General features: G+C 47.6%; 1 protein-coding gene across 5 annotated transcripts in view; it reads left to right on the forward strand.

Moving 5' to 3' along the window:
• Positions 1-6,206: 6,206 nt before the first annotated feature.
• The window catches only part of TCOF1 (treacle ribosome biogenesis factor 1), a 35,407-nt gene continuing 25,700 nt past the window's right edge, over positions 6,207-15,913 (forward strand). For 4 of the 5 annotated variants that reach the window (XM_063086181.1, XM_063086182.1, XM_063086183.1 and 1 more), the window contains exons 1-5: positions 6,207-6,351; positions 8,768-8,823; positions 11,874-12,013; positions 14,175-14,248; positions 15,228-15,414. In XM_063086181.1, coding sequence (XP_062942251.1) covers positions 6,244-6,351; positions 8,768-8,823; positions 11,874-12,013; positions 14,175-14,248; positions 15,228-15,414 — 565 coding nt within the window. In that variant the 5' untranslated portion in view covers positions 6,207-6,243. Of the gene's footprint in view, positions 6,352-8,767; positions 8,824-11,873; positions 12,014-14,174; positions 14,249-15,227; positions 15,517-15,913 lie in introns of all 5 variants that reach the window. The other variant, XM_063086179.1, reaches the window with a different exon arrangement.

Consider the following 15,913-nt stretch of genomic DNA (forward strand, 5'->3'; position numbering starts at 1 on the left):
CCAGAAATGTTGTTATTAAGTGAAAAAAGAGAGTAGCAGAGTTGTGTGTTTAGTAGGGTCCCCTTCTGTAAGAAAGAAAGAGAAGAGAAATGAAAGGGGACAACGGACGAAAACCCTGTGAAGGATGTCTGTGTTTGTGTGAGCAGAGAAAGGATGTGAAGACTCTAGCACCAGGCCCCCAAGATGAGCTGGAATGTGGAGAAGTGAGCTGGGACCGGGTAAGAGCTAGGCAAAGATGATTAACTTTGTCTTGATACATCTCTGAATTGCTTAACTTGCAACTTCAGCAACAACTTGTAAACCTTTAAGAACTCCTGTGAGACTGAAGAAAAAAAGAGAAAGATTGTCATCCCATGAAAGGGATGGAAGCCATGAGAAATCTTCTGAACAAAGTGACTTGGCCCAGGGAAAAGCTGTTGTTCCAGTGGAGGAAGGGGGCCATATTTGGATCCGGGGGCCAAGGACAGCCTTCCCAGATGGGCACTCCCTTTAGAGTTCCAGTGCTAGAAGGGCATTTGTCCAACAGCTTCATTTAACAGAAGATAATGCTGAGGACCAGAGAGGTGGAGAGACTGGCCCAAGGTCACACAGCCAGGCCAGGCCAGGCCAAAAAGGTAGTTTCCTGACTCCTGGCCCAGCAGCCTTTGCCCTGTACCATGCTGCCTCCCACCTCTGTGCCAGAGCCATTACTGCTGGGAGGAAAGGGTATCGTGACCCCCGCGGAGCTTTCTTCCCTTCACTCATTTCTTGAGGGCCCTCACTGTGCCCTGCACAGGAATCGAAAGTGACTAAGGCATGCTGTTTGGCCAAGAGGGACTCATGGTTGAGTGGTCTGGAAGCTTCTGGCTTCTACCACTAACAAAGACAGCTTTTTCTAACTAGTAGAGAAATGCTCTGAGGCTCTTTTTTTTTAATGCACTGTTTTGTTTGCTGCTGTCTTAATTGTTGCCATGTTATATTTTATCAGTTTAATGTTTTAATTTTGTGCTTGGGCCCTGAGGCAATTCAGTGAAGGGTATGATTTGGAAAATCAAGGAAATAAAGAAATTGTCCACGGAAGAGGCAGCCTCCCAGGAGCCGAGGACAAATCATAAATGCTGACAATAAATTTTATTAGGCACAAAACAAAAACAAACAACCTGTTGCCAGACAGAAGGTATTGGTCCATCCTGGTTTTGTTTTGCTTTTGTTTTTTAATTTAATACCAGTTCTCCATTTCTTCCAAGGCCAGCCAAGGATGCACAGTCCAGTTCCTTCTTCACTGCCTTCTGCAGCTTTCCTGCCTCCAGTTCTGTACTTGCAATGAGCACCCTGCCTGCTCTGCCCTTCTCTCCTCTTCAGGAGCCAGTCTGTAACCACCCACGCATTTGCCAATATTTAGTAAGTGCTTGCTGTGACAGCAGGCACAGCCACAAGACAACCATGAGTCTGCTTTCAGGGAGTTTACATTCCACTAAGGCTTGCATTCCAGCCAGAGCAATAATGCCCTCAAGGGGACAAAAATTGGTTCTTGGGGGTTGGGGGAGGGGGCTGGTTAAAAAAAAAACACTTAGATCTTACAATGGCTTGTATGCTCATCATGTATACTCCTCACCTGTCCAGCCACCCAAGCAGAAACCTGGGCACTGTCATCAATCCGAGCTGCCAGCCCTCTCTGATCTCAGGCTTCTCGTTCCCAACCTCATGGTGGCCCAGACCATGAAGTCTTCCATTATCTCCCTGAAAACTGACCCCATCAGCCTTCACTTCCCTCCCTACCCAGCCTAGATACAGAGTCCACAGATTTGACTTCTCTCTTGCCAACACGTTAAACCCCTGTGCCCTTTTTCATCCACCCATCCAGCAAACCCCTAGGCTTGGATAAACCCCACTTAGTACTTTCCCCTACCTGCACCCGGGTTGGTGCACCCCAGTGTAAGAAATCACTCAGCAGGACAGGACAGGACCTGTGTACACCAATGACCACCAACCTCACATGGGTTGTCCAGACCAGCTGGTAATTGGGAATTTTGTGCACAAGTTGCTTCCTCATTCTCTGAATGATCACTCTTCTCCTTCCTTCAAACTCCTCACCACCTCTTCCTCGCTCTCAGCAGAAGACCTGGCCTCCCACTTGGCAGAAAAAATAGAAGCTCAAATTGAAATCTCCCTTAACATCCCAGTACGAATCTACATCTACATCTGTTCCCATCTTCTCCTTGTTCCCGCTTTTAGGTTCTGGAGAAATCATCCCTCCCCCTCCGCAAGACCAGCCCCTCCACCCACACGCTTGATCCCATCCTCCCACACACGCTGGCAAACATTACTTGTTCCTTATCTTCCCTATTTCCTACACCCTTGATTAGTCTTTCTCCTCCTGAGCTGCCATCAATTTTTAAACAAACTCAGGTCTCTTTCACCTTAAAACACACCTCCCCCAGCATACACATTGACCTTATCACATCATCTCTCTCCCCCCTTTCACACAAAAACTTCTCAAAAGACCCACTGCCTCCCCATCCCTCCTGCACTCACCAGATCACTGCCATCTGACTGGCTCCATCAGTCCACATAAATTGCCCTCCCTACAGCCCCCCATAACCTCCACGCCTGCCATTACACCAAACCCCCTGGTTCCATACTCATCCTGTCTGACCTCTCAGAGCATTCCCCACCATCAGCTTTCCCCACTTTCCTGAAATTCTTCCCTTGGCTTCCTTCCCCTGGTTTTCTCCCACCTCTCCAGCCACTCCTTCTCAGCCTTTGCAGGCATATCTTTCTTTACACAGCCCCAGCCTGTGGATGTGCCTCAAAGTTTCAACCTGGGCCACCTTCTCTTCACTCTCTAAATTCTTCTCCCTGGGCAAGTTTGTCTTCATCCACAGCCTCAATTATCATCTTTCTATTGACAACTTCCCATCTTCATCTCCAGCCCAGACTTCTATGCTCTGTCCAAACCAAGCACACTAGTCAGTTTTCAGTGGCTTAACACAGAATACCTGAATCTGGGTAATTAATAAAGAAATAAAATTTATTTCTTATAGTTTTGGAGGCTGGGAAGTCCAAGGTCCAGGGGGTGCATCTGGTGAGGGCCTTCTTCTGGGTGGGCACTCTCTACAAAGTCCTGTGGCAAGGCAGGGAATCATATCATGAGAGGTTGAGCAAGAGCACATTTCCACATGCTTTCTTCCTGTCCTCATAAAGCCCCCAGTCTCCTCCCTGATGACCCACTAAACCATTAACCCATTTAATCCATGAATGGATTAATCCATTCAAGAAGACAGAGTCCTCATCATCCAATCACCTCCCAAAGGCCCCACACTTCAAATACCATAGTCTGATTTGTGACTCTTTTAACACTGTGATGATGGGGACAAGCTTCAGTGAGTTTGGGGGGAATATTCAAACCATAGCACCCAGGTTTCCAAGTATCTACTCAAAATCTGCACTTGTTAGTCTCAAAGGCATTTCAAGATCAACATATCTAAGGTAGAAAACTTATACTTTTCACCTCCCCCTAGGTACTGCCTACCTATTTGCACAGAAATGTCAGAGTCCAACCTGACACTCTCTTCCTTACCTCCCATGCCGACACATCTCTGTAATGATTTTTCTTCCTGATTAATTCTTTTTTTTTTTTTTTCTTAAAAGATGACCGGTAAGGGGATCTTAACCCTTGACTTGGTGTTGTCAGCACCACGCTCACCCAGTGAGCAACCGGCCATCCCTATATGGGATCCGAACCCGTGGCCTTGGTGTTATCAGCACCACACTCTCCCGAGTGAGCCACGGGCCGGCCCCATTCCTGATTAATTCTAGAATGCTTCCACTTCTCTCCAACTCCACTGCCACCAGCCCCCACCCCCAATATCTTCTCTGAATGCTTGCCTGCACTCTTTATCTTACCTTGTCTTCCCACATCTCCTCATATCTGCTCCCACTCCACTCTCCACTGGACGTTCATACGGTTCACATTAAAATTCAAATTTAATCCTCTCCCTCTTGGACTTATACTGTCAGTGGCTTCTAATCACTCTTAGGATGAAGAGAAAGCCCCCTAATGTGGCTGATCCTTAATGTGGTATTTGCCCTCTGCCCACCTTCTATACTGCCCATTCCCCCTGCTGTCCTTCTGGGCCCTGCTACGAAGGCCATCCCTTGCTTCTCCTTTCAGCTCTACCTTCTGCCTCAGGCCATTTGCACAGGTTCCTCCCTCTGCCTAGGACTCTTCTCTCCTAGTATCCTCTACAAATAGTTCAGGTTTCTTCACAAACATCACTTTCTCAGAGAATCCTTTCCTAACCCCCAGAAAAGAGAGATCCCTTCTGCCTGTTAAATGTTTTCATGAGAATAGCTAATACACACACGCACACACAGAACACTATAGTTAGGAGCTCTTCTAAGAATTTCTGGTTACAACTCATTTACTCCTCATGACAACCCTATGAGGTAGAAATTATAATTATAATATTCCCATTTTACAGGTAAAGAAACTGAGGCACAGAGAAGTTATGTAACTTGCCTAAGGTCACCTAGGTTAATAAGAGGCAAACTCAGAATCCGAACCTAGGCAGTGTGACTCCAGTGTAGCTTTTTTTTTTTTTTTTTAATTTTATTTTGTTGATATACATTGTGGCTGATTATTGCTCCCCATCACCAAAACCTCCAGTGTAGCTTTTAAACACAATGTTAAGCCATAAGAAAACACTATTCTTTTCCTTCCCACGCTTACCCTCTATTTGTAACAGTGTATTGTATGGCTATCTGTTTAGCATGTGTCTCCCCCGTAAAACTGTAAGCTCTATCAGAGTAGAGATGTTTCATTGCCAGTAGTAGGTGCTCAGTAAATATTTGCCAAATGGCTGAATGTAGACTCTTCCTCACCCATTCAGTCACCTGGTCCTGTCCATGTTTCTTCCTGGAGCAGGAATCCCTAACCCTAGGAGGTCCAAGTATGTGCTTATCTAGGTCCTGAAATTGGGTAAAATGTTATGTATCTGTACACATTCAGCATTTTCTAGAGCAGGGCTGGGTGGTTCATGCTGTCATCAGATTCTCAATGGGTCCTTGAGGTTAAGAACAGCTGACTCAAATATTCCCCAGCCTAGCTCATCCTCTCCCTGCCAACCTCCCTCAACAACTACAGCAGCCTCACATCTAATTTTATTCTCCATAAATCCATCCTCCATGCTTTGGTCATAGCAATCTTTTAAAAGAACAAACCCAGTTCACCCTCCTGCATAAAACCAGTTGGGGACTATCTATTGCCCTTGGAGCAAATTCCAAACTTTGCTGGTGAGGGAAGGGGCTGTTGTAGGCCCTGTCTACTTCGTCCTCGTGTGTCCTCATTTGTCCCTCTTCTCTCCAACTCTACAGCCCGGCAGCACACACTGGACTCAGTGTTTGGGTTTCCCAGCCTGTAGCAGAGTGGTTTCTCATGTCTAGACTCATGCAGTGCCCTCTGCCTGTTGTGCCAGTCCTCTACTCTGTACCTAGAAATTCCTACTCCGTCTTTAAGCCTCAGCTGAGATGTCTCTTTTGGGTTAGATGCTCCACGTCTGGGATCCCCTAGGCTGTGCCTGTCCCTAACAATGCACACCAAGCACTTAACTATACTGTAGTTGCTTGGTTACCGACTCTTTCGCCCCTGTGAGTTTTGAGGGCAACCGCCGTGTCTTACTGATCTTTTTATCCCCCCAGCCTAGTAGGGTGCTAGCCTAAAGTACGGTGCTCAGTAAGGATCTGTTCAATCAGTGAATGAATGAATAAGCTCATGACAATTCGTGCCTGGCTTCTGGGTTTCTGGGTCCTAAAAAATGTGTGAAACAAATAAATGAGTGGAAGCCTGGAAGTTCGAATCTAGAGCAAGATGCAGATTAGGGAGTTCAGAGATGTGAGTCAAACGCGGACGCAGACGTCAGAAAATTAACATGGAAGACAAACCCCTCAAGGAGCAAGCCTGAAGGATTAAAAAGATGGAGTCGTTTTTGTCTTGGCCCGCCCCTGGGGCGGGTCCCGACTTGACCACGCCCTCGCTGCGCCAATGGGAGATCTTCTTGCCCTCTGAGTCTCCGCCCCTTCGTCCGTCGGGACGGGGTCGGCCACTCAAGGAAATGAAACTACATTTCCCGGCGCGCCGTGCGGCCGGGGCGAACAAGGAGCCGGAAGTGGGGCGCGCGAGGTCTAAGGGCACAAGGGAAGCGGCGGGCGGGGACTGAGGGGGGGCCCGCAGCAGGTGAGCCGACTGGTCGGGGGGTCGCGGCCATGGCCGAGGCCAGGAAGAGGCGGGAGCTGCTTCCTCTGATCTACCAGCACCTGCTGCAGGCGGGCTATGTGCGCGCGGCGCGGGAAGTGAAGGAGCAGAGCGGCCAGGTAGGCGTGCGAGGGCCGCGTGCAAGGTCTAAAGAGCGGTGGCCCGCGTCCCCACCCCAGGCGCCCTGGTGGTTGCCGGAGCCGGGTCCCCTGGTGTTCAGGGACGCGGGCCAGGGGTGCCGGAGGAGCCGCAACCTCTGCTTCCCCTCCCCCCGGCTTTCAGCCCCCCCGGGCCTCAGTGTCCCCATCTGTGCGGTGGGCGGGCCGGGACGTGTGATTTGGAAGTGCAGGGCTTTGTAATTCCCGCGCCCCTTATCTCCACCCCCTTCCTGGTAGCGGCGAGTTTAAGTTTCCCTAAGGCTTCGGCCACGTGGCTCGGCGCAGCCCCCTTGGGGCGAGGAGGTTGCTGTGGGTCTCGAGGTGGATTGCGACCAGCCCCACTGAAGAGCACCTAGAGAAGGGGCCCACAGCCTCTTAGTTGAGCTGGAACTCAGACCCTCAGCGATCCTCTGTGCTGAGTCGGACAGCTTTGGGATTCGAGCTCTTGGTGCAGTCATTTCTAACTCCATTCATTCGGTGCTGGTGATAGAATGGTGAGCACCTTTCCCCAGCTTCCTGGAGTTTACAGTCTAGTAGAGGCAGACAAATCAAAGAATCATAAAATAACTGTCCACTTAACACTATATTAACTGCTAAGAATGAGAGGCACTGGGTGCTAAGACAGATGGCAGAGTGTGCCCTTGTCAGGGTTATCCAGGACTGCTTCCCTGAGGAAATGGCAGTTAATCTGAGATCTGAAAGAAGGGAGGTGGATATTCCAGGCACTGGTGCAAATGCCCTGTGGTGTGAGGGAGCTTGTGTACTTGCTGGCCTCAAGAAAGTTCACTGGCTCAAGTGTGGGGTACAAGGGCTACAGAGGCCCCCAAGGAGATGGAGGCAGGGGCTGGCTGGAGTGGTCTGTTGGGCAGTTTGGTCTTCATCTGAAGAGCAATGGTAAACCACTGGAGGGTTTTAAGCTGGTGAGATGGATACTGACCTGATTAGTCAATATCTCTTTGCCTGCCATGTAGGCTCTTGTCCTAATGCTTGCTTTCAGGACCTTCTGGATGGATTAAAGGGTGATGGACCCTAAGACTTTATCTTTGCTTTTCCCAACCCTCTCTGGACTTCAGCTTCCCTTTTTACTCATTATATCACTTAACAGATAAGGGGAGCAAGAGATAGTACCCATCTTCATTGGAGCATATGCCTAGGCAAAAGTATCCTGCCCTTATGGAGCATACATTCCTTCTGCAGGAGCAGAAAGATGACAAATATACAAAATAAGTTAATGACATAGTATATCCAGTGATGGTAGGTGCTAGCTATAAAAATAAGGCAGGCAAGGGGGTTAAGGAATGTCAGGATTCCATTATAAATAGGGTGGTCAGAAAAGCCTCATTGAGAAGGTGATATTTGGGCAGAGACCTGAAGGAAATGAGGGTGTGAGCTTTGTAGTTAGCATGGGAGAGAACATTTCAAACAGCAACAATAGCAAGGCCCTGTTAGGGGTAGCATGGCCTGATAACATTTGAGGACAGTGAGGAGGCCACTGTACCTGAGTGGAGCAGAGTGAAACTGACACTTGAAATCTCAATGTTATTGGCTTGCTGTGCTGGGCACTGATGTAGATTGTCTCATTAAGACCCACTGACAACCTACAAGTTGGGTATTACTGTTATACCCCTGCTATAGAGAAGGAACCTGAAGTTTGAAGAGGTGAAAAGGTTAGTCCAGCCAGTTACCAAAGCAGTTCTGCCTGACTCCAGGTGCACCCTCTTGGCCACTTTGCCCAGGTTCCTGACACCATCCACCCTTGTCCCACTCTGCTCAGCCTCCTTGGAGCACTTGACACCCCCGGTTCTTGACATTTTTGGAGAGAGTAAGCCCTCAGGCCTCAGCTCCAAAGGCCTGGATTCCACCTGGCTCCTTCTGCTTCTACCAAGAGGCTGGCAACATTTGGGCCCAGTCTCTTCCCAGCAGACAAGTGGACTGCAGTCATGTCACCTGAGTGCCTCGGGTGTCTGGGCTGTGGTTTGTGCTTTGAGGAGATTGACTGTCCAGGCCTTTGGAAGTCTTTTAAAGGTCAGGGGTGGGGAAAGCCCTGTCTCATGGCCTCTGAGCATGGATAATGCCAGGGAGGCTGGGGGGTGGATAAATGCTAGCTTGGAACATTCCAACTCCAGCTTTTGAAAGGTGCCTCTCACCAACATGTTGTCTTAAAAGGTTTTACCTGGAATTGCTTGCCCTTCCTGTCTCTGGAATGCTTTGGACTAAGTATTGTCTTACTTAGGGCCAAGCAGACATACTCCCAGAGCAAAAAGACCTTCTTCTGAACTGCCTGTCTGTGCAAGTCATGATGTCAGGGGGAACTGGGCTCAAGGAGGACCCTAACTGTGCTGGGGGGTTAATTGCGGCTCTCTTTACTTCTCTGCAGAAAAGTTTCCTGGCTCAGCCTGTAACCCTTCTGGACATCTATACACACTGGCAACAGTAAGTTTGGTGGGGCTGAAGGGGTGGAGTAGGGACACCCCAAGCAATCTGCTTGGAATAAGCTAGGATACACATCTGGTCTAAAATCTGACCCCAATGCCCACTGTGGACACCATTGTTGCCCCCAGAAAGCTGGGTCACACCACACGTGAGTATTTCTGAGTGGGTGTCTGGTGGTGGTAAAGGACATTGGGAGCTGTGATCTCTTAAGAACAAAAGCTTCTTCATTTTTTGAGCTTGTAAGAAAAAAAAAAAAGAACAAAACTTCTCACCAGCCTGTTAGTACTCAATCAATAAACATTTATTGAGCATCTACTGAATGCCTGTTCTAGGTATGGAGATGTTGTCATGAGTGAGACAGATATGGTCCCTTCTTTCCTGCAGCTGACATTGTAGTCAAGGAGGTAGGCATGAGTCAAAGAATGAAACGAATGTACAGTTACATGGTAGTAAGGATTATAAAAGAGGTATCTGCTGCCACAACCACATAAATGGGTAAGTCTGGCCTTATTTGGGGGTTGAGGGGAGGCTTTCCTGAGGTGACCTTTGACTTGAGAGCTGCAGGAAGTGGGGAGTGAACTAGGCAATAGGTATAGAGAGGCAGATGGAGTGTACCTGACAGTGGGGCCAGTACAGATGAGGCTGGGCAGTTGGCAGGGCCCACCCCATACAAGACTGGTCATCCATGGTGAGAAATGTGTCTGTACTCACGAGCAATGGGAGCCATGGAAGGGGGAAGCAGAGAGTGAGGAGATCACTCTGCACATGGCAAGGCTGGTCAGGGCTGTGGACATCATCATCCTGGCAAGAGCTGATAGGGCTTGCAGCAGGGATACCAGAGGAGGTTCCAGGAATATTAGGGATGAAACCAGGATCTGTGGATGGGTTGGAGAGGAAGTGTCTGCTGGTTGACCCCCAGGTTTGACTTGCACTCCTGGATGGAAGGTGGGTCCATGCTTGGATGGAAAGAGTTCAATGACATGTTGAGTATAGAATGCCTATGAAACATGTAAAACTTACATACTTTTTTTTTTTTTTTAAGATGACTGGTAAAGGGATCTTAACCCTTGACTTGGTGTTGTCAGCACCACGCTCTCCCAAGTGAGCAAACCAGCCATCCCTATATAGGGATCCGAACCCGTGGCCTTGGTGTTATCAGTACCACACTCTCCCAAGTGAGCCACGGGCCGGCCCTAAAACTTACATACTTTTCAAGGAAGGGGGAATAACCCAAGGGTGCGTCAACGGAGGAACAGTTGGAGAATGAAGGAAGGGATAATCATGTTCTTTCCACACACTGGCCTATCTTCAGCCGACAAGGGGAGTGAAGGACCTGTAGATATGTCCCATGAGGAATGGCAGAGAATACTGAACTGTCCAGGAGGGTAAAGGGGTGGGTGAGGGACAACTGTCTGCACATTTTTGAGGACTAAGAGAGTAGCATGTTCTCTGAGGCTCTGGGAGACAGAAGTGGACCCCAGATGTACCTGCTTTGGAAAGGCAGGTTTCAGCACTTGATCATCAGACTTTTCGAAAAACAAAGTAGGCTACAGGGGGAGTGTGAGCCCCTGTCATCAGGTATGTAAACAAAGGCTGAAATGGTACAGAAGGGATCCTAGCATCTAGTGGAGAGCTAAGGTCATTAAAACCCCTGCCAGCTCTTAGTCCTCAGCTCTTCTCTGCTGCTAAGTTGAACTCAGAGCACAGAGCACACCCCATACTTCCTCGTCCTCTCCTACTTGCCCCAGTGTGTGGATGTTTCTTATAGCACTTCCTTCCCCAGAAGACCACTTCAGTGAGCTGCACTGCATGCCCTTTCCTGCCTCTGGCCCTTTCTGGGGGTGGGGGTACTTAGTGGAAGGAGGACCTCACCCACCAGAAGCAGCCTGGCTTATTAGTTCCCTGCAAAGTTCAAACCCAGCAACTAGCTGTATGACCTTGAGCAAGTTTCATGGCCTCCCCGAGTCTGTCTTCATCTGTAGTAATTATCTCATTGCATTGTGAGGATTAAAGCCAGTAGTATATATAAAGTGCTAAAGCTGGCCATTGGCAGCTTTCCCCTCCAGTATTATTGAGCACCTACTACAAGCCAGGCACTATTCTTGATATAGCTGGGGACAAACCAGAGAAACATCACTGCTCTTGTGGAACTCACATTCTCTTGGGAGGAGTGAGGCAGAATAAATTGATACATGTGATAGATGAAACCTGTTTTTAGCAGGAGATTCCTGACAAGTGGCCTTCCAGGGAATGAGGAACCCAAGCAGCACATCCCAGACTGTGGCAGAGCAGTGTCCAACCCAGCTGGAAAACATGGGGCATAGATAGTGACTCACTGGGGGTGAGAGGGTGGGGTCAAAGGAGGTGATACTTGAAAATTCAAGGGACTCAGCCATCTGGGTATTTATCCTACCCATGCCCCAAATCTACCCAGTGACCCTGCACAAGTCACTTAGTTGTTCATTTCCTGGGAAATGTGCTAGACACTGAGGATACCGTAGTGAGCTGCCAGCTCTCCTTCCCCTCCCGAGGCCTTTCTGTATGGGAAAGCCAGGCAGGAAGTGAGTAACACGACAGGAGATAGAGATGAGTGCTCTAAGAAAATGAAATGGGATGATGGCAGAGAGTGCCTGGGAAGGGGTGATTAGCCGGGCCCTCTCTGAGGAGGCTAAATGAGAGTTGAGACAGAAGGACAAGAAGGACCGGGGTGCAGTCTTCCAGGAGGAGAGCACAGCATGAGCAGCAAGTTCTGGAGGAGGAGGATGAGGAGGAGTCTCAATGGTTCTGTGAAGGGCCTACATGCACCAGCACCTGTCACTTAATGGTTGTTAGCTGCTATTATCATATAACATTATTGACCATTCTTGACTATATTAAAGACTAACAGAATTGTTAAGCATTTTATAAAATGAGTGAAAATGCAGTATACAAAATTGTATCTACGCTTTGTTTTCATCGCTGTTTAAACTCTATACATATTTCCTTTGGGGGCTGAGAGGACATGGGAAAGTCTGTCTATTTAAATCTCATGGAGTACTCTTGTCCTGCAGAACCTCAGAACTTGGCCAGAAGCGAAAGGCAGAGGACGATGCAGCACTGCAAGCTAAGAAGACCCGTGTGTCGGACCCCACTAGCAGCTCAGAGAGCTCGGAAGAGGAGGAGGAGGCAGAAGCTGAAATCTCCAAAGCCAGTAAGGGCCCTGCACCTTTGGGAACAGACTGTGGGATATTGGGTTGTTCCAGGATAGAGTCCACCTCCACTGTCTTCTTTAGCAAGCCCTGGGAAGACCAGGAGATTTTAGGGGGAAGATTGAGAGGGCACCACATATCTATTGCTGTATTTATTTGAGCCCTTCTTTGGCACCAGACACTGTCTACCCAGGCTCTGGGGATCCAAGAGTAAACCAATAAAAACCCAGATGGGTCCTTACAGTCTTGTTTGGTGTACATACTTGGGGCCCAGGAACTCCATTTTTATAAGTTTCCAGGTGATTCTGATTAAGATAGAAAGACACCAAGGTCAAGGGTTCGGATCCCTGTACCAGCCAGCCACCAAAAAACAAAAAAAAAGATGGAAAGAAGACCATATTTTCATAAGTCCTGGTAGAGAGATTTCAGAAAGCACCTGGCAGACCCTTCTTCTTTGTGGCCTATGGACTTCTTCAAGAGTTGCTATCTCCTTGTTATTTTGGAAGTGTGCACATTAGCAATGGGAGGTCCTACAGGGCAATCTGGTTTCAGAGCGTTGGTGGAGGTAGCCCAGTGAAGCCTTTACAGCCCCTTCTCTGAGTTCCTGGGGCTCCTTGTGTTTTACCCAGCAGCAGCCATAACTCCACAGAGGAATTGCTGTGTCTCCTATACATCATATTATTGTTATTTTTTGCTTACTTAGAAGGTAGTTTCTTGATTTTTAAATAAATTTTCTTTTCTTTTTTGGCATCTGGCCAGCACAGGGATCAAACCCCAGATCTTAGTGTTGTCAGTGCCACACTAACCAACTGAGCTAACTGGCCAGCTACATTTTCTAATTATAAAAGAAATATAGGATTTATTATGGACTATTCATCAGAATGTTTGAAAATTACTTTGAAAAAAGGCAGGAAAAAATTACTCATATTCTTGCCACCTACAATTTGGCAAATTATTCTTCTATTTATTTTTCTTGAAAATGCTTTTAAAAATGTTTGCGGTCATACTGCATGTATATTTTGTATCTCACTTAATCTTCTTAAATTACAAATACAAAACAAGTTTGTTTTGACCTGTACAAAAGCACTTATAAGAAAAATGGCAGGTTTCCTCTTCTACTCTGTTCCCCCTTCACTCCATAAATGCATCTCCTGGTGAGTAGCCTTTAAAACTTTTTCCTTTGCATCTACAGACACACAGGTATCCATGCATACATGCATATGTGCAGAACTACATACTATTTAAAACAAAAATGGTCAAATTTCATTGTGACTGCCTACTTGATATTAATCAATTTTTTAAGCTGTGATAATGGAATTGTAATTATACTTTTTAAGAGTCCTTATTGAGAGAAACATGCTGAAGTATTTGTGGGCAATATGATAAGATATTTTCTCTAAACTAATGTATGGTGGGAAAGGGTAGATGAGACAGTAGATGAAAATAGGATTGGCCACAAGTTGGTAATGGTTGGAGCTGAGTAATTCAGTATACTTCCTCTTTACTTATGAATGTGTTTAAAATTTTCTGTAATTACAGAAAGAGAGATAGAGTTAAGTGTCAGGAAAAGAATTAGATCATGCCATTCATCTCAGTAACATTCTTGTTAACAACATGCCTTAGAAATCTTTCCCTGTCTGAGATCTAAGTAGACAAAAAGCACTAAGAATCTATAAATCTCAGCATCTGACTGGGCCCAGGCCTCATGGTTCAGCCACCTCTCCTCTAAGAAACCATTTTGAGCAATGCTGTCTGAACCTGGGGCTGGCTGCCTGACCACTGCCCCTTCTTCTTGAGCAACTTTCGGGGCTACAGTGTGGTAGCCTGTGTGAATGGTACCCACCGGAGTTGTGTGGTGCCTTCATGGTGGTGGATAGCAGGAATGTGAGCCAATCCTTTGCCGTCTGGAGTCCTCGGTGTCTCATGCCACAGGGGCGTTGCAAATCCATCAGAGATGCAGACGCATAGCCTTTATGTTACCATTCTCTTCTCTTGCTGCTGGTGGACGTGGCTAAGGCATCACAGAGCTCTTTCCCACAGGTCTGGGCTCAGCCTCAGATTCACATGCCATCACTAAGACAGCTGAATTGCAGGGTGAGGTGAAACCATTCTTAGATGAGAAAAGCTCATCTGGCTCATCCAGCCGGTGTTTGTGTCTTACAGCCCCAAGACTAGTGTCTACCATCTCCTCTGTCACAGGGATGGGTTTGCCATCAGGCGTGAAAGAAAAAGACAAGGTGAGTGGGACTACCTTCCAAGATATTGCATATGGGAGTTGAAGTGCCCTGTAGGGGACAGTCCCTTACATCAGAGAAGGGTTGGGTTTTGAGTAATTGCCTAGCCTCAAATCTCTTCCTCTGTCACTGGCTATGGGATTTTAGTTTGTCCCTTCACCTCTCTGGGCCTTAGTTTCCTTTTCTGTAAGATGGGGTTGATGACTACCGCATGGGCCACCAGGCACATATGCACCTGGGATAGGCAGTTTCTTTCCTCCTTCATCGCTGCATTCACCTGTTCATGCAATAGACCTTTACTGATCCGTGTTACGTTCCAGGCACTGTGCTAGGCAGTGGCGATGCCATAGTGAATGAGACACCTGCAGTTCTGAAACTCTAGAAGCATTTTCTAAACTGGAAACTGCTTAGAAAGTAGAATATCACTTTTGTAGACAACGTATTTTTTTTTTTTTTTTTTTTTTAAATTTTTAATTTAATTTAATTTTTGTCTTTTTCGTGACCGGTACTCAGCCAGTGAGTGCACCGGCCATTCCTATATAGGATCCGAACCCGCGGCGGGAGCGTCGCCACGCTCCCAGCGCCGCACTCTCCGGAGTGCGCCACGGGTTCGGCCTGACAACGTATTTTTTTTAAAAAGAATTATTATTTTCTGATAATCCATAAAGCACCGGTATACATGTAAAGGATTATGCGCCTGAAATTGCCAGCAGCATTAGCAACAATTGTGTAAAAGTAATTATGAATAATGATAATATCCACAACAAACTGCTGCTTTCCACTTAAGAAGTAACTGCTATGTCCCAAGAACTATAATTCAGTTCTCATGACACCTCTGTAAGGGGAGAGGGGAGGTACCTTTTTTTTTAGACCCACTTTAAATATGAGGAAACAGAGACTTAGGAAGTGGTTCTGGTGCTCGCGGCCTATGCTTTTCACTAGCCATGCCACACTAGATGTGTCTGTCACTCATTCTCTGTAGGCAAATACCGAGAAAGCCGGCAAGATGGGGAACTCCATGCCACATGCTGCCTCCAAGGAGGTGGTGGCCCACCTCCTCTCTGGGAAGTCACTCAGAAAGTCAGCAGAGCCCTCGGCAAATACCGTCTTGGTCTCAGAAACTGAGAAGGAGGGCGGGGTCCCAGCCCTTGGAGCTGCTGCCAAGCGTGGTGAGAAGCCCGTTCCTCTAGGAGCCAAGCCCCAGAGTTTAGGCTGTTGCAGCAGGCCAAAGCACTGCTTTGTCAGGCTCTGGGACATTCTGCAAGTCAAAGGTTTGTCTCCATGACAGCGAGGGTCCTGCACCTCAGGTCATTTTCCCCTCCCCTAGCTGAGGGAGGTTCCGCTGCCAGGACACCACCTCAGGCTTTTCATAGGGAGTCTAAGCAACCTGGGTAGTGATTGGAGCATTTTCTGGTTTATTACTCTGGTGGGTTACAGGGACCACTGTGGTGGCTTAGAGACTAAACAGAAAGGCTTGGGTTTGCCTATGTTTCTTAATGTGGAATAGGCATTTGCCCTGCTTGCCTCAGTGGATATGATGGTGGGTGGCAATTTTGTAAGCTGTCAGCTGCAGTGCATATTAGCTGGGTTCTCTTCTAGCCCTTACCAGCATCTCAGAGGTGTGCAGGAAAATGAGGATTATGATAACCTTGGGTGGGGGAGTTTCAA

Source organism: Cynocephalus volans, chromosome 2, assembly GCF_027409185.1.
Source record: "Cynocephalus volans isolate mCynVol1 chromosome 2, mCynVol1.pri, whole genome shotgun sequence".
Classification (NCBI taxonomy): Eukaryota; Metazoa; Chordata; class Mammalia; order Dermoptera; family Cynocephalidae; genus Cynocephalus; species Cynocephalus volans.